We start from the raw sequence: 19,695 nt of genomic DNA on the forward strand, positions 1-19,695 counted from the left end.
AAAACCAGCTAGGCTACAGTTATTAACATACGAGATTTAAAAGTTAAAAAGGTTTGCAAAACTCGATTGATAGGCTACAAGGCTACAAACAAACCAATATAAAAAAAAAACTTTTCGTCTTTAATTATGTCACAAAGGAATGCGTGTAACAACAAATAACAAGGATCTTGGAATAATGCAGAAATGTGTCCAGTCATTTGCTGTAAAAAGTCTTTCAACTACTTTTGCAAGAAGCGGTTTACCTTTTAGCAATTCAAAAACGATCTAAAGTCTAAAATCAGACCTTGGCTCCTCGGTTACGACAAAAGCTCAACAGACTTTTACTATGACGTGTAACGACGTTCTGAGAGCAATTTATGAAATGACTTTACCGCGGCATAATGTAGTTAAGATTTTTGCTAGTTTTTCCTGCTATTTTCTACTTCAGTGTTGCAAATAAGCATGAGTGTTGATCGGTGACAGAATTACGAGTTAGTTCAGTGTCATCATGGAAAGCATAAAGACACGAGCTTTTGCTCTGACTTTTTTAAGCTTATTACAGTATTGTGAGCAGTTATTGCATAAAACACACAACTTTTCAACATTCAATTTGAGAAAGTTCCGATAAAAGACAAAGTTTTTAGCTGCACGTATCTGCAATTGGCAGAAGATGTTGTTACGATTTCGAGGACTACATGGAAAACTACTATTTTACAGATTTTACAGGCTGATGGTTACACAAGAATAGTAGAAAATGCAACTTGTGTTACATTATATTTTACATGCCATTGTTGTTCTTAGTTTAAATTTGGTTGCCAGTCAAGGTATGCGTAGTCATCGATTATCCAGTTTTATTGGGGGATATAAAAAATAAAACTTGTTTTCTTTTGAGAACCGTAAGGGTAAAATTTAATTACGTCAAAACAATGCAATGTACTCAACCGGAACGACGGAAATATATTACCGAAAGCTTATAAATCTTCTTTGTCTTGACACGCAGGCTTCATGCCTATTTGAACACAGTTGGAGACGTTATTGTAATTTAATTTCGTCTCGAATTTCTGTTGGTCTCCTCTGCTTCGAATTTATGTTTTGTGTTGGAAGTTTTGTACGTAATTTAACGTAGAAAGTAACCGCTCAAACATCTTTTGGTCAACCTTTAAAATAGTGTGTGTTTTAGTTTTTTCTTGTCTTCAACCGCACTGCAGTATATAACTTTGTAAATTTTATTTTGCATGTTATTCGCTCTGAGGAAGCGCATTTTCATGTTGCGCGAAACGTCAGTGAAGCAATAAATCAACCTGTTTGTCGTTGTTTTTACTTTCACTTTCATTAGATGAACGTTGCAATTAGTGCTAGAAACGATAATTGTCCTGATAAACACCCAAACTAGTATTCAATTAGGTAGGCTACGTTTTTTAGAAACTGTCTGACACACTCCAACCTAAAATTAAAGAAGACAACAATAAAACATCTGTGTGGCAACATTTTTTGAAACGGGCCATAAAGATTTCCAAACTACATAGCCTACAACTTAAATATTTTTTTTATCTACCAGTAAGAGCAAGAAAAACTTATAGTTTCTATTAAGTGTAGCTTCTAAAATCAAAAATCATGGAACAAATATTGTGCTAAATTTTCCATTTGTCGTTTAGGTCACATGTCATGTCTTTTCAGAATCCAGTCTACTCTGCTTCGAATGCAGCAACGCAGGATCCAACCAGCACTGCTTGAAGACGGGAGCAATCAAACGCTGCCAGCCTAACGAAGTAACCATTACATGCTGAAGTAGTGTTGAGATGAATTATGTTACTGCACAACACCTTGATGCGAAAACCTAATAACGGTAGATTTTTAGACGTTAAAAATGACTGCCATCTTAGAAGAACACTAGACGACGACTCTTACCAACCTATACTTACTTTCCAGACTTACGTACGCATAGTAAACCATTATAATTATATTTCAATGCAAACTAAACCATTTTGGAATTTAATTTGTATATTGTAACTTCATCAACTCTTCGGCTGGAATATGTCTATGACTCACAGACATGACCAAATAGGCATAACAGATTGGAGGAAAGAGAGAAACTGTTTTCCCTTGCAAGTTAAACGTAACAAATGGACCTCTCTTTGAACGCTACATTATTCAACATTAAGCGTATTCATGCATTCCTCTATGTTTATGAATTCAGGCGTGGATCTAGGAGTTTTTTTTGGGGGGGGGCAGAAAATTTGAAAATGAATCAAAAAGTAATAAAAAGATAAAACAGATATGAACAATCAGTGGCGTAGCCAGGAATTTGGGGGGTTGGCGGGTGAAGCCCGACGGCGTGTTTGCCGAAGGCGACACCCAGCGGCGGGGGGTCTGGGGGGCCTCCTCCAGAAAATTTTGAAAAATTACTTTGAATTTGGTGCATTCTGAGAGCATTTTCAACAAAAATATGGGTATAAATATTCCTGTAAAATGGTGCTGTCCGGTGGCATAGCAAAAGGATAAGATCATGTTTTCTTCGGCATTTTTTCGGTAATAAAGCTAAGTCTCTATGTTTTCTTGTTGCTAATTCCTGGCTGAGATGTTTGAATGTTTGGTATTGGCAAAACTCGCTCGTTTAATGCAGTTTCGCTTAAAATTAGGCTAACTTTGTTTTAGAGACATAAAGAGACTGAAAGCATCATTCTCAATATCGTGACGTCACACGCGTGCCAAAGGAGGGGTTGTAAGTCCGCTGTGGGACTAATATCAGCTGGTTAGAAGCGTATCAAACCATTCAACAATTTCTCACAAAATTTCGGGGGGGCCCGGGCCCCTTGGGCCCCCCCATAGATCCGCGCCTGTATGAATTGTATATCTGAGTTGAAAATAAACTTATTTCTCTCTTTCTCTTTTTGTCAAAAATGCTCACTTTTCATCATACATGCAGCCAATGAGATTGTTTTGGCGTCGTTTGTCTTTGACGTAAACTACTTATGCACGGTAACCTAGCCGTTCAATTTAGTCGTCTTAAATCACAATGATAATTAATAATACTGTATGATCAAATAAATAATCATTTCGTTCGTATAACAATCGTCCGTTTGCGCAGAACGCTTGCATGACCGAAATACGGCGCGAGAGATCAGGTTTTCGGGCATTCCGAATTTCAAAGAAATGCAAACAGTCGCTAGCCTGTGACAACAACTACTGGCAAAATGTTGGCGGGGTGAAAAACAAGCCAAAAAAGAGGACAGGACGACAATGCGCTGGGCGAAAGGGAAGACCTTATTCCAGCAGTACCTGCCGATGTTGCTGTTCGAACAACTTGTGTAACTCAGGATTGTACAGTGCATGTGATCAAGGTTAGTTGAATGCATTTGAAAGTAAACGATTGCCTACTAATATACCGTTAAAACTACAATGATTATAAGCATACCGAAATTATTAACAAGTCTAAAAACATAAATAAATTAAAAAGAACACAACAAAATGGAGGGAGTTGACCAGAGAGGTCTCTGCTGATCCAACATGATCAATCTGTTGATGAAGGAACAGTTGCCAAAGCTGAAATAATTAATACACATAATTGCATATACTAGAAATTCAAAACAACAGACACAGCGACAGCGTAAGCTTGTCATTATACCAATGATTTAATTCGTGAGTTAATCAAAAAATAATCTCATAAAATTTTGTTTCACTCCGCATACTATCGTGCAGATTTTCGTTATACTGTACAGTACAGTGAAATATTATAGCAATAGCATGTTTAAACGAGGAAACTGCTGAAACTATCAGATAGGGTTACATTTGATTTAACTTACTAACTTACTAGACGAACAACGTGAACGTTTGTTCATTAGTAATTGGCTTACTTTAAATAAAACAAATTTATTTACCTAAAAGCATCAAGAAAAATTGCCCGTAATGAAGAAACACGTGAACCTCGATGTGAACCTCTTGAAGATCTTCTGATCAATGGAAAACAGAGATGCTCTCATTCAAACAAGCCTGGATCTCACTGTGTCTTCTCTTGCAAGAACAAATATTCTCTCTATGGTAAAACTCAAATTAGCTGCCAAAAGAAAAATGGAGTATCCGCTAGTTGGACAGGGGATCCACCATGCTGTGCTAGTGAGCATTTTTCATTTACATGAGAGTTTTAAAATGTTGTGTTTCTTTTGAAAAGGTTACAATAGAATGTGGCTAACACGCTAAAGTCGATTTACATAATACAAAAGGAATATCCCTTAGCTTCCATCCTCATAACCCTTCAATAAGAAGAACATATAAAATCAATTTCATTTTGTAGTCCAATCTTTTACTAATTGGAGTAGTAGGCTACAGCAATTTTTGAAATACTAGTTAGACGAACAGTAAATGGATGTAAGAGAAATTAACTGCACTACGCTTGAATCTGCGTTAAAATATTTCCACAAACCTGTACGAGCCAAATAAACGCTTTTCAATGTTTCTAAATAAGTAAATATTTTCAGAGCAATGCCCTCCCTACGGAGGAGTGGATCTTGTGATTGCCATGCAAGCAAACATTCCAAACACGTTGGATTGGCAAAGGATGAAACTGTTTCTAATTTCTATCTTACAGTAAGCAGGGCTGCATTTGGAAATTTAAAATAATCTGCATATGCTAAATGTTTAATCTGTAGAAAAACAAATCGCTTTCTTGTTTACTAATAAATTAGTATTGATACACAAGTCTTAATCGTTTGAACAAAGAAACCTAGGTTTGTTTGATGAACATAACACCGACGACTTGTGGTAACTATGGGTCTATTCACCTGTTTCTTGAAGCTACAAATGATTAAACTAAAAGTGTCGAAGTTAAACAAGTGACATCAAATTAAACATTAGGCTATGGAAGCTATGACCTATTCTATTTAATAATAATAACTATGGTGACGTAATAGTTTGCAAAAAAATATTTGTAGCTTATTGCATTTGTAAATGAAAAATAATTTCAGGAGTTTTGTTCGGCTTCCAGACAGTGACGTCAGAATCGGTTTCTATACCTTCAGTGACAAGCCCTTGAAACGTGGGGAGGTATTTCTAAATACCCCTCTATCTGGTCTAAAAAACCTTCGGCGTCAAGTATATAGACTGCAAAGGACAAGATTCTCAGGTAGCACATGACTCCTACTTCAGCCTCATGATGAAAAAATCAACAAAATTATTGCTAAGTGAATAAAAAAATAACAGTTTACCTCTCAAGTACATGTAGCTCCACACAAAGTGAAATTTCCATGCCTTTTAACTCTTTTTTATTTCTTTAAAAGTAATGTCTAAAAAGACATTATTGATCCAAAAAGAATGTCTAAAAAGACATTATGAAAAGTAACTACGGACAAAGGCCAGTGTTTCGATCTTCCGATCTCTTCAGCGTAGTAAAGTGAAAGTGGAAAGTTGTCTTGAAGGTGTTGGTTGAGATGATGATTTGAAACTTGAGTGATTGTTGTGAGACAATGAGACTGGATTTAATTTTTAATTTCGGACTTCAGCGAAACGTAATTTTACCGCCATTTAGAAGGTGTGATTTTTTCGAAAGAATTTGTGCTAAGAAATGACAGAAATTTGTTAAAAATAAAAACTAGAAAAAAAGGCAAGAATTTGCAACTGAGCTAGGACATAACAATCATCTGAGATGGATCTAAAATGCAAGAAATTAGATACTAGCGGGACATATAAGTATTAAAATTCAAAGAAAATGAAAGGGTGTACCAGCAAACATCTATAGGATTGGCCCATGATACTATAGAGAAGGATCCACAGAGGATACAAACTGATATGAATGAGTCAACAAGTGAATAAAAAAATAACAGTTAACCTCTCAAGTACATGTAGCTCCACACAAAGTGAAATTTCCATGCCTTTTAACTCTTTTTTATTTCTTTAAAAGTAATGTCTAAAAAGTTTTTTTTTGTAATTTGATACACATTTTGACCTTTTAAATCAAATATAGTTATTACTATCTGAGGCCTTTACAAATTGTTTCACCTAACGGATCATCAGAAGGTCTTGTTCAAATAGAATTTTGACCTTTTTGACCATTTTGACCTTTTTGTATTCCATTGTTTATTTGTTCCATTATTGAAAATTATGATATTTTAATTTCTATTTTCCTGGTAATAACATTTAAAATAGGTTTGAGCACAACAGAGCAAACGAATCCACAAAAGTTAAAAACATTAGGATTAAATTTCGCAATGATTTAAAACACGTGTCGCTTGTACGTCAGCGAAAAGGACAAGCATGATGGCATATCTTGTTGCATGATAATAATAATAAATCAATTGGCGCTTCAGGGTAACACGGAAACAGCAACTCTTCTTTGCCGGGTTTTAAGTTACAAAGATTGCCGAATTCTGTATACTTTCGCATGAGACAAAATGAAAGCAAACAAATAAACTCGATGTTTTAAGAAAAAAATATTTGTTAAACTTTTCTTGAAGTACAAGAATGGTAGCTGAATTCTCGTACCCAGTATCGTTGATAGGGGGTCTAGGGGTACTTTTGGACCGGGCCGGGGTGATTTTAGGGGCCGCAGCCTTTCCATCATACATCATATTGGCACCGATACATTGTCAACCCCTGGTAACTATTTGCTTTTGTTTGATCTCAACTTTTAAATTAACCATTACGTCTTAAAAGGATTGCTCATATACTGTAGCAGGGGAGTAGTCAGGGGGGCAAAGAGAATAATTGCCCCTCTCCCAAAATTTTGTGCTGGCTATGCTCCGTTACAGTAGTATCCTCTCAATTCATTTGTTACGTGATTGAATGGTTTTATTTTATAAGTAGATATGATGTAATAAAAAAAATGTTTCAGTTAAAAATACTTTGATTAATATAATTGCTAAAGCAATAAACAAAACATGAAATAGCAATAAAACTGAAAGACGTTTTATATGCAATAGTTTTATGGACACCATGCCTCATCTCGGAAGCATTAAGTTCAAGAAAGTACTAAAATTATATGTGATAAACCCAACTGTGATAATATTCTAAACTGAACTTGAATTTGTGTTTGGGCAGCTTTATGATTTAATTTTTCTCACAGGTACAAGGAATGAGCAGTTGCGCCACGTCAATTTAAATGGAGCTATTTCACACGCCCAACGATACTCTTTATTGCCACAACGCGGCAACAGAAAATCCGTTCGTGATTTTCTAATCTTGTTGACGTACGGCAACTGCGACTCTGATCAGTCAAGCGTGTCAATTCCATCTAGACAACTTCGAGATGACGGAGTAACGGTAATAGGCCTACCTCAATCAAGCTCTACTTTAATTTGTTACAAATATCTTTCTGACAAGATAAATTTAAGAACTGCTTTCCTACCACTTGCTTATGGATTCTCCCTTGTGTTATGTAGGCTACGTGATCAGCATCTACTTTTGTAAGTATACCCTTGGTACTATACTAGCATCAAGCTCTTCTAGCACCACTGGATTTGTTTGTGTTTGTTGGCTGAGGTATCGAATTATTTTGCAAATGACATTTTGCTGTGTGGTAATCGGTTATATAACCCTTCAACTGCAACGCACAATTAGGTATTTATCTTTTAGTTTACAGTTTGTGACCTTTTTACTTTAAACAATTGTAGCTTGGGATAGGTAAGTACAGACAAAAACCTTCTAAATAACTTTTCCAGAAAAGGGTATGTTTGTTATTTTTCTAATAAGGTACATTATTCACTTTTAACCTAAGCACTGGGACTTTTGTTAATGGTACGGCTCTTTTTAACCCTCAACATTAAAAATAAACTTTGCAACAAATGAAGCACATAGTGTGACTGTGTATTTTAATAAAGTTCTTGTTACAGATATTAGCGGTCAATGTCCAGCCTTCAAAGAGTCGGATCAATCAACGATATTTGAGACAACTCGCACAAATATCAGGATCACGGTCTAAGGTAGCTGCATTTAAAAATATCTAGATATAACCGCTATGCATGTAACTTACCACTAGCTAGATAGGCTGCTGTGTGCTGTTTTGATCGTTTTTAGCATTTGTATGCAAAACCAAGATAAAATACTCCATTTACTTTTGAACTAGCAGTATATCAGATTGACATAGTGCTAGTTCAAATAAACTGGCATGCTTGAGATTTAAATGTATAGACCACGTTGTCGTCGATAATTGAAATATAACTAAGTTTGAATATCATGTGGTGGAGTCAGTGAATTTTGTGGAATGTAAGAACAACTGCATGAATACTTTTTTTCAGGTACATGTTATTGAAAATGGCTTGACAGGATCGTTAACTCAATCATCAAAACCGATACAAGATGCAATCTGCGGAAATCCATGTCAACGGAATATTCCACAGAAAAGCAAAGATCATGCCCAATAATAATAGTTTTCTTGAGTTGCTCTACTTCTTTTTATTTTACCTGATGTACAACCAGTAGTGGATCCAGAGAAGCAATTGGTCATAAGTGACGCCAACAACAAAGAAAAAACGAGTTTTCTTTTTAGTCTTTGCAATTTTTTTTTTACTCGTTTTGGTCGTTAAATTTCATAATTATATTCATAAGCACAAGAGCAGGCGTGTTTTAAATCAAAATAACTGCGGATTTCAGGGGCGAGAAGAAAAGTTTAGTCGCAAGCTTTTCAAAAACGTGAGAAACAAAGTTATTTTTTTTTAAATCTCCATCAACTTCCCGAAGTTAGCAAGCGAGAAAAAATGTTTAAAGTCTGCCTTCATCGGAATTGTAGCCACCAACACCTACACTACAGTAATTTACGAAGATTACTCAAAACTTGTTAAAAACTGAATGTTTGAAATACCTGTACTTCAATTATGATCTTTAGAAATGATTTTGAAGTTCAAATTTTATGTTGATTTTTGAACCAAAGCATGGAAATCTAACGTCTGCAAAACAAAGCTTTAATTGGGGTTTATGATGAAATACAACATGCGTTTTAAACAAAAAGTATTTTTAGAGTAAAGGAATAATTAAAAGGTGATCAAAAAAGGTTAATTTTGATGAAATTCTTTAAGGGCAAACCCCAGAGCCAATGTTTATTTCATTGTAATTTATCCTACCTTGAACTGTTATTGTATATTCTCAAATATATTTTTTCCGCTCAATCCCGCTTACCGCAACTTGTTTTCTATATCCGCTACGGTGTTTAGCGTTTGCTGAATCTCCATACATCACCATTTGCTTCGTTTATAGTTTAACAGTGACTTTCTATTGTTTAATTTTGTTTAATTTCTGATTGTTTGTGTTTTGGTATTGTATTGTAGCAATCCACGTTAATAACACGCATTGCTTACGCGAAGCCTACCGCAACAGCAAAGAGATTGTGCGATCAGATTTTCGCATTATTTTATGTTCATGTAATGTGAAAGTGCAGTACCTGATCATTGAAACGCAGCTAATTTGTGACTGCAACATTACATCACGTGAGCACAGCACCGATTTGTATCGAAACCAGCCGCCAAGCATGAAGAGGGTGAGGGTAGGGTTATTGCATTTGCACGATGTGGTATCAGAAAAGGTTTTTACCTTCCATTCTACGTGTCCGAACTTCGTCTTTGATTCAAATACTTTGTCAGCACGCGAAACTGTCAGAAATAAGCTTTAAAAAAAATTTTACAGTTTAATAAATTATTCGTTTAAACAAAAGTGGCTGCGATTTGTCTTGAAGATCAGGTGGTATTGCTTTAGTTTCTTATCTCCAGCTTAACTTGCCAAAACCCGCCTTCGTAAACTTATCTCTATCAAAAGTAGTAGTCGACAGTGCCTTGCACATCGTGACCATCTGTAAATTATTATTTACTCAGTTTCGACGATTTCTGAAAGCTACTCAGTGGACGTAAATATGATAATTGTTAATTAATTGCTTGCCTATCTTGGAGACAAGAGTGTCTTTGCCGTAAATGGAAACAAAATTTGAAGTTATGCAACGATCGTCTTGGCCACATGCAACCAAGAACCTAAATTCCATTTAATTCTTTAGTTGATTGTAAATGAGCTCACTTAAAAAGTTAAATGTTTGTAGATTAATAGTCTGGCGCTAAACCTTGCACATTGCATAACCACAAATACATATAAACCACAAGAACGGAAAATCATTTTTTGGAGCGTAACCAAAGTTTGCAAAGCCTTACATATTTCTAATACATGTAATATTTTCTGTTAGAGATATCTGAAAACATTGCCAGGCATTTTATCAACACGTTATACCATGTTTATTGCAATTGTAGTCTTCAGAGGAAAGACGAGTATACTTTTCCATGTCAGTATTCTCCATTTTGCAGTGAAAGCCTTCAATTTAATTTTGTTCAATGCCACCGATAAATCATCGATGTACACAGAGAAGAGAAAGAAGCTCAACACACCTCCCAGTTTTAACCGGTTGTTCACAAAAAAAACTACGAGAAAAGTAAGAATAAAGTTGAATGTGAGCTCAAAACATGACTCTTCTTATTGTGCGTATAGTAGCAGTTACGAAATACTGCGCAATAAAATTGAGATTTCTAGCCCACCAACAAAGGAATGTGGATAACAACTACTTGTATGGATTGTCTTTTCTGCAAAACTTTTAAGAAAGACCTGTGAATCAAAACTTCACATGAAGTATAAATAGGCTACTGTACTATAATTAACTCAAAACAAGCCAAAATTTGAAAAGTAAGCATTTTTAATAAAGTGATTCACTGCAAAATAAGAATAGTCTTAGTGATAACTCAAAAACAATAAGCTTTTTCTAATTAGGATAGCTCATAAAAAACACCAAAAAAAGTTGTTATTTTTTGTTCAAATTTTTACATGTCTGTACGAAAATTGGTAATAGTTTTCTTTCAGATTCATCACACTCCCAAAAGAAAGACATGGGATAACAGCTATATTACAACAAGTTTGAAAATTTCAGACGAGAAGGTTCACGCTGACTTGCAAAATTCCATTGTACGATTTTCTGTATTGTTGCTAATTCAGAAAGTTTTGTTTGGCTGGTAGGGCTTGTCACTTCTTCGGAAACAAGAAAAGGTGCCAATCAGATGATTGCGTTTCTAAACATCCATCCGAACCTGAAATGTATTTTACAGAAATAGCATTGAGTTTAGAAACAAACCTGAACGGTGTTATTAAAGTGAAACCTCTCACTACTTTAGTCTATATTAAATGTGGCGATTGCATAGCAAAATTAGTTTAGTTCTAATCGTACTGCTCTGTGGAGCTGCGTAGGCTACCTTTGTAAACTAATTTCAAGAAAAGATAGATTTTTCTTCAAACGTTTCTCGCTTGTCAACAGTACAGTAGAAAGAGTTTCCAGCTTGGGTTGAAATTGAGTTAGAAAAGCGTTTAAGCGAATTTTTTAAGTTATGGCAGTATACCACTATTGTAGAAGTTGCAGGTAGGCCTATAATTGTCTACGCTGCTAAGGCCTAACTGTCTACGCAACGCTGCTTAAACTGAACAGCAATAGTACTATGGAGCTAGATTACAAATTTCCAATTTCAACAACAATCACTTTTTTTCTTAAAATGATACGCTAGGTTGCATTTATTATTTCACATTATTAATTTTGTTAATAGTTATTGTAGATTGTGAGTAACTTAAACCTTCAATAATTAAAAACTTAGATATTTTTGATGTTCTAAGCATAATCAATTTTTATTTATAATTAAACATGATCTACCGAGAGATTATTGCAAGCTTTTTTATCTTGATTCTTGTCACCGCACCCCCAGCCAGTGCCTTTTACATTGGACACAAACAAAGATATCCGTGGTTTTACGGTTCCTTCGTCGCCACAACGGCTCCTCCTACCACCACAAAGCATATTGTCGCTGCAGAAAAGAGAAAGCAAACTGACACGGACATCTCTGCACGTCTAACAACAAACGGAGTGTAAGTTTTAAAGAATGTCTATACTCTATACAGGGATTCATAGTATAGGAATCGCCAACTTGGCTGGAAATCCGACAATCGGAGTGTAAAAGTGTTGCCAGATATTTTTTATATTTTTAGAAAAAATGTTAGTTTGGCATTTTTAAAGATTAGTGATCGCCCAAAGCTTGTCCGTTTAAAACTAACCTGACGTTTAAAGTTGCACAAGATTGAGTTAAAGTAGTTTGTAGTTGTGTTACTTTGCAATAAGAATGTGCTGAATTTATGTGCAAAACTTAAATAAAACTTGCAGGTTTAAAAAAAATTATACTAACCAGTTAAGAACAAAAAAAATTGAGAAACTTAAAAATACACCTCAGGAATAAAGAGCTTCATGTTTTAAGTGTTGAAGCCGGTAATTATTTTTCAAGTAATATGTTTTATGTACAAGAGAGGTTAAATTTGCCAAAAATATGATAGTTTGATTTGTGAAAAATAAAATTACTTTAGATTAGTTTTAAAATATTTATTTACGGGCAAGTTTTGGGCAACTACTACTTTACAAAATGCCAAAATAATATTTTTTTCTAAAAATATAAAATCTATCTGGCAACACTTTTACACTCCGATTGTCGGATTTCCAGCCGAGTTGGCGATCCCTATAGTATGAATCCCTGACTCTATAGCAGGAGTGTTCAAATGATTTCTGTCATGATCCACCACAGCCAAACCTGACAACATGATGATCCACTAAATACGAATGGTAAACATATTGGACATGCTTTAATTCTGTGGTGCTTTATTTATGTAAGTGTACCCTACAACATACAGTGATGTACGCGCATACAAAAAATATTGACGCCGTCAGCGTTAATGCAAACGTTCGAAAAACCATACGCCGTATGCGTCAACGCAACTTGTAAAAAAAGTTGGCGCCGTCAGCATCAGCGCATACACTACCGTAAACTAATTTTGTTTGCTAGGTGCCAAACATTCACACGGTATAAACCACTCGAAACAAACAAGTTTTAGTTTGAATTTCCACGAAGAAACACAAGCACCTGAATGTGTTCATCTGACATTTTGCTGTGTTTTGATTCCAATATGTCTTGCCCATTGAAAACATTCTTTCAACTGCAGCGCTGGTAGGTATTGACGTGTTGTAGCGAAAAAAAGACATTAAAAAGTATGCGTTGACGCTATGCGCTAAAAAACCGCAAAAACTTTACGGCGTAGCCTCAAGCGCAAACTATCCAAAAAAATGTGGCCGCAAGCGTTAGCGTAAACAAAAAGTCTACGCCGCAAGTATGCGGCGTATACATACATCTCTGCATATTAATAACTTTGTAAAAGTCAAAAGTGAAGCGTGCTACAGCTGCAAGGTTGCTTCAGTGAGAAAAATGATGAGTTGGTTTAGATCTCACAAATAGCATCGATACGGGGCTTTCTGTCACCCTACTGATATCCTCAAAAGCTCATGAAGATGAGCATTTGTGAGTCTCGTTCTATGCTTGTTTTTTACAAAATTTATTGATGAAAACAACCACTCACAAAGGTACGTAGAAGCGAAGCAAGTAAGGACCCTTCTAGCCAGCCTGGTTATAACTGGGTACCTTTCCAAGGTTACAAGTGATAACCAAAACACATTTGGATCCGCGATAAAAATCTCATCTCCTTTAAGATTGCACAGTTCAACCTGCATTTTAGACACCAGCAATGCATATTCAGTGTAAAGTTGGGTTTTCCATTTCCAAGTGCCATCAACGTCAGAAGACAGTGGATGAGAGCTTGGCTGTATGACTGAACTAATAAACATGGCAATAAACATGGGAGGGCATAAATCGACAAGTCTTTGAATGCAGGATGCTGAACCACACCAAACCAAAATGCTTCACTGTCATCCACTGGTATCCCATCTTTTCCGTTGACATTGGAAGATGAACACAGAAAGTTAAAAAGATCTGGAACCGGATCGAGATCCGCCATTTGAACACCGCCGCTCTATAGTCTATACATTTTAATTTTCATGACTTGTTTACTTCAGAGAAATTGCAAGAATGGTTATATTGTGGTCTTTCTTAGCATTTCAAACTTGGCTTTATTTGAATAGTTTGAAAATTATGTCGCTATTAATTTCATGTACCGCACTGCAGATATGTCATTTTGAAAAGAAAAGTTGTAATGTCAGTGATTAGCAAGACAAGACCGATAATAATATAGCTATACTCAATCGCTGAAACGATTGTATCAACAGTTTCTTTCACTGGCATTTTCTAGGCCGAGTCAATAGCCGTTCCAGCAGAGGTTCATAAACTTTTTGTTGTTATGGGTTCCTTTGGAAGGATTATTATGTCTCCGATCCATTATCTTCAATGAGTGACCCTAAACAGAAATTACAAAAAATCACCGAATCTCAAGTCAAAACCACCCTTCTACGCCAATACCTTTAAAGATCCTCAACAAATTAGCAAACCTTCAAATTACTTTTAAGCTATTTCCTTTGATTACAGTATAAATAGACTGATCATCTACATTCTACAGTACAACAATCGTTATGTAACTTCAACAAAAATTGAGAACACACTGCTGTATTTCAGCAGGTTGTGATGTAGCCAAATAATATAGACACCTTCATCACAAGGTGTGTATTTATAAAGATTAATGCTGCTCATCTTCTTCTTCTTTATTTAAACCAGGGGTGACGAACCTTTTTGCGGTCGCGGCCACTTTGTCAATTACACATGAGTTATCGGGCCACACAACTTTTTAATCGTAACCTACTATGAAATCTTTTAGAAGCGACTCAAGATATTATTGAATGAAAAGTAACAAACGGCAGATGAAAGTAATAAAACCCACACAGTTGAAATTATCTTACGTAGAATCGAAACATACAACAGTAAAAAATAAAAACAAATCAACTTGAGCAAAAAGGATAGAGCAAAAAGAATAGAGGATAAACCCTGAAAGTTAGTGTTTAGGGCAAGAATAGCAAAGAAAAGGTGTACCAGTGGAGGCATAAAACAGTTTTGAGATGTCTTTTGTCTTTAATGCATGAGCGATTGTCAAATTGTTTTGCGGCCGCACAAAATTCTTTGACGGGCCGCAGGTTTGTCATCTTTGGTTCAAACCTTCTTCGCCACTTCAGGGGTCGAGGGGTTCTGCCTTTTACCACCCTTGAGCATAGTGGCGGCGACGCGGTCTAGATGTTTGTTCAGGTGTCGAGCAGCGATTGAATTGATTCGTTATCCAGTTCACGCAAACCACGCACACCATTTGGCGAATGGTAGATGGCGCAGCTGCAGATGGTGTGGTCTGCGATTTGTTTCTCCTTGCCACACTCACAGATCGCGGATGGAGCCATCCCCCATTTGTGCATGTCGGAGCGGAATAGTCCGACGCCAGTACGCAGGCGGTTGAGTCTCACCCAGGCCTTCCTTGGCAAATGCATTCCGGTTGGATGGGGTGGCTGGTGTCGGAAATGAAACTTTGAAGTCTTGATGAGTTCTTTTTATACTCCAAGCTCCATTGGTGGTCCGCCCAGGTATCCTCACTGATGGATTGGTCTTCAGCGGTTTTCATCAAGAGTTGTGCGCCCGTACAAGTGGGTGTCTCGATTTCAGTCGCCAAGGTTGCTCGCTCACAGATTCGTAGAGACTTGAGTGGAGCAAGTGGTAGGGGTTTGTAGCACGGCGAGAAGGAGCCAGGATGGCTTCTTCGAGACGAAGCTCAGCTAATTGGATGCCTGCAAGGACAGGGAGATTGTCCGATGGCGTAGGTGGCAGCCGGCAGGCATCCTATCACGATACGCAAGGCGTCGTTTATGGCAGTGTCGATTTGATGGCATGCTGCTCATAATTTCGGACCAAGCAGTAATTTTACAAATAAAATAAACAAACTGTACGCTGCAAATACATACAAAAGGCATTTACTATAAGAAGGAACTATGCTGGTAAAGTGCAACACAAAGCGCCCGTTCATGGCTGACCACTTAACTATTTGAGAACTTGAAAAGACTTATATAGGCTAATTACTTTTTTTTATAAAAGCTATTCAGTACAGCTTATTTTGTGTCTGATTATTGTCTTCATGGAAAAACATGACGTGGCAATAGATTCTGGAACAAAAATATTTGTAAATTTCAGGAATTGACCTCGCGTCCTTTTAGTAAACCATCTTCTCCGTCACCTTTATCATTGAAAGTGTACTTATTTTGCTGTAATTATCACAGCCCTTCCTTATATCTAATTGATTTAGTGCGGTTGCATAATGGTAGTTTCAGAAGAGAAAGTGTTAATACAAAGACCAATCTACCATGTGTAAGCTATAATTAACATGTAAAATTGGAAAATAAGTCATCTTATATAAAGATGTATTATTTTCCTTTTGAACCTCACCATATGCACACTGTAACAGCGCATTACATTGGTCCTTTGCATAGTTTTCCAAACTCAATATGCAAAATGATACGTAACTATTTCTTTCCTCAAAATCCAATCCCATACAATGAGCCTACTGATTTAGGATTTCTACTTTGGAATCCACTTTGACTATTAATTTATCATCTCGCTACAGAATCGCGTTTGTTTCAATGTGTGAGTACTTTTTAAGTGTAGAAGCGATAAACGTGATCCGAACAAAAACTTTTTTTTAAGTTGATTTATTTTCGACATGTTAAAGCGGTAAAGCTATGGCTTGTTCAACATTCATATTTCCGTATATGACGACTGCTCAAGTGTTGTGGCGTAATCTTACATTTCAACATGCTTTTGGTTACAGATACAATTGGAATTGGGATTCTCCATATCTTCTGTGCTGCTATTTTGGAGTTTGTTACGGTTACAAAATATGCCATGTTTCATACGGTATAATGTGTACTTTGTTTTGTCAAGTTTAAGCCTAGCACACTCTCAATTAGGATAAAGAAAAGTAATTGTGTTACCTACCAATATGTGAGACTTCTTCTTCGTGTGAACTTTTTCTTCTTTGTCACTCCAAGAGTCGAAGGGCTCTGCCTTTTGTCATCTGAGCAGTGTGTGTGACTCAGGTTATGTGTTTGGGCGGATGTCGAGAAGGAGCTGAATTAATTCACTTCAAAAGTGTAGGCTACTCAAGTAACTGTTTAGCATCGTTTGTAAACGACTCACTTTCTATTTGACAAAACACAACAATTGTCAATTTTCTAATTTATTTTTTATAAGCTACAGCACCTTTTTTGAAAAATGACTCGCGATTACTACCCAGAGAGCCACTTTATCTGGTAAGGATCTGGTCACATCCGTATCCGATCTGGTAAAAATCTAAACCAGATTCAGTGATTGTCTGAGTAATTCGTATCCAAAATTTGTATTCCATAGGTCATGAAGAAAACCACGAGTCTAACCAACATAGATCAAAGTCAAGATCAACATCACGATCACAGTCCAGATCACATTCTAGTTCTGATTCAGATCGTTGAACGATGCACAAATCTCCCTTTGAACTGAATTATTAGTAAAAAAGCATTTAGTTTCATACCACCAGCAATTACAGAAAAAGCTTATTTGAACCACCGATTTGTGCACTTTTTTCCGGCCAATTGCACGTAATTATTTCACAAGGTAAAAATGTGGTTTTCTCCATAAACTAGAATTTGCACATTTCTGCTTTGACACAATTTTGGAAGCTCGTATGATGCTGCTTTGTTTAAATTAAAGTATTGTGAGTCATCTAAATTTGTTTTGCTTTTTTTTGTGTGTGCTCCTAAAGCACTTTGATTTTCATTTAACGTTAGTGCGAATATGTCAGTTAATGCAACTAATTTTGTGCAGCAGTGTATTTCGTTGCAGTTTTTCGGTACATGTGAAATTATGTAGACTATGAAGTATTACATAATATAAGCGTGAAAGGATTAATGCGGAAACATTGCAGAGTGCTTTGCGCCCACTCGAAAATGTTTAGCAATAATTTGAGACAATTTATCAAGAATGTGTAGGCTAGTAGCCTATTTCAAAAGTAGGACACTTTTTTAAAATAAGGAAATCGGTTCATCAAAACAATTGCTTGGAAGTTAAAATACAATTTAAATTCTTAGCTTTGCAATTATCATTAATTTCGGAGACCTGTTAATTTATAGAAAAAGTTTGAGAGCTTTTTTATGCAATTTGCTTGCTGCACAATTTTCTTTTCAAAATGCAGGTTTCAAATGTAAAATGTTTTGTGCCAACAAATTGACATAGTTACAACCACTTTTCTTCTGAACACGTGGAATGCCTAATGACAATTTTGTAGATTATAACTTGCTGGCTTTTTTTTCAAAAGAAACCTTCAAATTTTCCCTAAAAGTTGATATACGAGTGATACAATTAATTAAATTAGGCTACATACGTTTAGATTAAATGGAAAACGGTAAATATTGTAAAGTGATCCCATGCAGAGTTTTCTAATTAGAATGCCTATTAAAATGTACCTACAAAAATCACAGATTGTTAGCTTCAAGTCGTTTTGCAAGGACTTTCGTAAACGTATCGCTTTCAGTCAGTTAGGCCCAACTCAGGATCATATGGAACTCGTCATATCACGGGAGCAATACCTCTTAAGGAGAAAATGTCATAGATAGAGGTATCGGCCATATGGTGTCGGTCAAAAATATCATCAAAATAATGCTTACAGGTGTGCTTAACTTTTTTGACCCATGCCTGACAATGGTTTTTATTCAGTTTCCCGCACTGAATGAATTAACATTTGTTTGTTAGACAGGTATAGTCACTACTTGGTCTAGCTCCCTGAAAAAGTCAGTGGTGTCTGTTTGACGAAACGTCTGAATAAAAGCAGATCGTCACTTTATACATCTTGTAATAGTTTAGCTTAATTTACACCAGTAGAACGCATCATGTTATTAAAGGCCTGGTGACCAGCTACACTCAATTTTCAACATTTGTTTATATTGAAACCTATTACAAGGGGTCTTTTGAAAGAATATTACCTTATGCGAATGCCGTTATTATAACTTCATGGAGAAATTGGGACAGACAATTCTTTTTAATAGTTCAAGACTTGAACTTAGGATCTACTTAAATTCCAAAAGAGATATTTAGAAAAATAAGGTTAAAGTTAAACTGAAGCAAACCAGATATTGAATAATACTTGTACAGGTAAACTTTTACAATGTAAGGATACTTTGAATATTATACCATGAAGCTTTAGTGTCAACTTGAAATTTCAAAAGTAAGTTTTAAACTCATGTCTTCAATCATTGAACCAGCAATTGTACGTTAATATGATACAATGCATACTAGGCTTATGTGCAATACTTTTATGACTTACGCTAGCGCACAAGTTGAGGCCTAGCCTACTATTACCACTCTGCGTGACGTGTAAAAACCCGTGAGAATTCAACAAGCAAGCAACCCGTTTGAATTGTATCTAAATGCATGAAAACACTCATTCAGTGGATCTAAAAAATTACCATTGTTATTATCATAACAAAACAAATAAAACAGTTTAGTGGAAAACGTTTCGTCATTGCATAAAATATAATCATTGCGATCTATATACACAGACCTTGACAGCGGGCGAATTGGAGGCCTGACTGAAGGCCGATATAATTTTGATTTTGAAATCTAAACTAATTTTACTTTACAACTCTTTGAAATGATAATTTTGAGGAGCTAAATTGCCAAAGTGTGATCACTGAATGTCTGAATCTTAAAAACTGCAAAACTCTTAATATTACGTTGAAAAAATGACAATTTTGTTACATTTTCCAGTGTTGCTAAGACGCTTTTGGATTTCCAGCACACGTGACAAATTCTGCTCAATTATTTGAATGGCAACAATAGCACAAAAGTAACTCAAAATTACATAAAATATACTCAAAGACTATATTTATTAATT

The 19,695-nt window shown here is 35.9% G+C and overlaps 1 protein-coding gene and 1 long non-coding RNA gene across 3 annotated transcripts; one reads left to right on the forward strand and one right to left on the reverse strand.

Annotated features, from left to right (window-relative positions):
• The first annotated feature begins 698 nt into the window (after positions 1-698).
• Positions 699-9,071, forward strand: LOC145769456 (uncharacterized). Its single transcript, XM_082581098.1, has 9 exons — positions 699-803; positions 1,657-1,748; positions 3,068-3,320; positions 3,865-4,092; positions 4,455-4,563; positions 4,941-5,098; positions 7,034-7,230; positions 7,800-7,889; positions 8,205-9,071. Exons 1-9 carry the CDS (start codon positions 734-736, stop codon positions 8,328-8,330), a joined length of 1,323 nt encoding a protein of 440 aa, XP_082437224.1. The 5' UTR covers positions 699-733; the 3' UTR covers positions 8,331-9,071.
• LOC145769457 (uncharacterized) lies at positions 3,316-5,315 on the reverse strand. Of its 2 annotated transcripts, none has more exons than XR_014289015.1 (3): positions 5,181-5,315; positions 3,858-4,012; positions 3,316-3,522 (listed from the first exon to the last, which is right to left on the reverse strand). It is a non-coding gene; the product is annotated as an uncharacterized LOC145769457 (long non-coding RNA). The 2 variants fall into 2 exon arrangements; XR_014289016.1 differs by lacking the exon at positions 5,181-5,315 and adding an exon at positions 4,400-4,508.
• Positions 9,072-19,695: the final 10,624 nt, after the last annotated feature.

The sequence above is a fragment of the Aplidium turbinatum genome, chromosome 4, assembly GCF_918807975.1.
Source record: "Aplidium turbinatum chromosome 4, kaAplTurb1.1, whole genome shotgun sequence".
Classification (NCBI taxonomy): Eukaryota; Metazoa; Chordata; class Ascidiacea; order Aplousobranchia; family Polyclinidae; genus Aplidium; species Aplidium turbinatum.

Bases quoted from the DNA above. Each gene is read 5' to 3' on its own strand.
- LOC145769456 (XM_082581098.1), top strand. From the start codon at position 734: ATGCAACTTGTGTTACATTATATTTTACATGCCATTGTTGTTCTTAGT. The intron at 804-1,656 runs GTATGCGTAGTC...ATGTCTTTTCAG, and splicing joins AAATTTGGTTGCCAGTCAAG to AATCCAGTCTACTCTGCTTC. The intron at 4,093-4,454 runs GTGAGCATTTTT...AAATATTTTCAG, and splicing joins GGATCCACCATGCTGTGCTA to AGCAATGCCCTCCCTACGGA.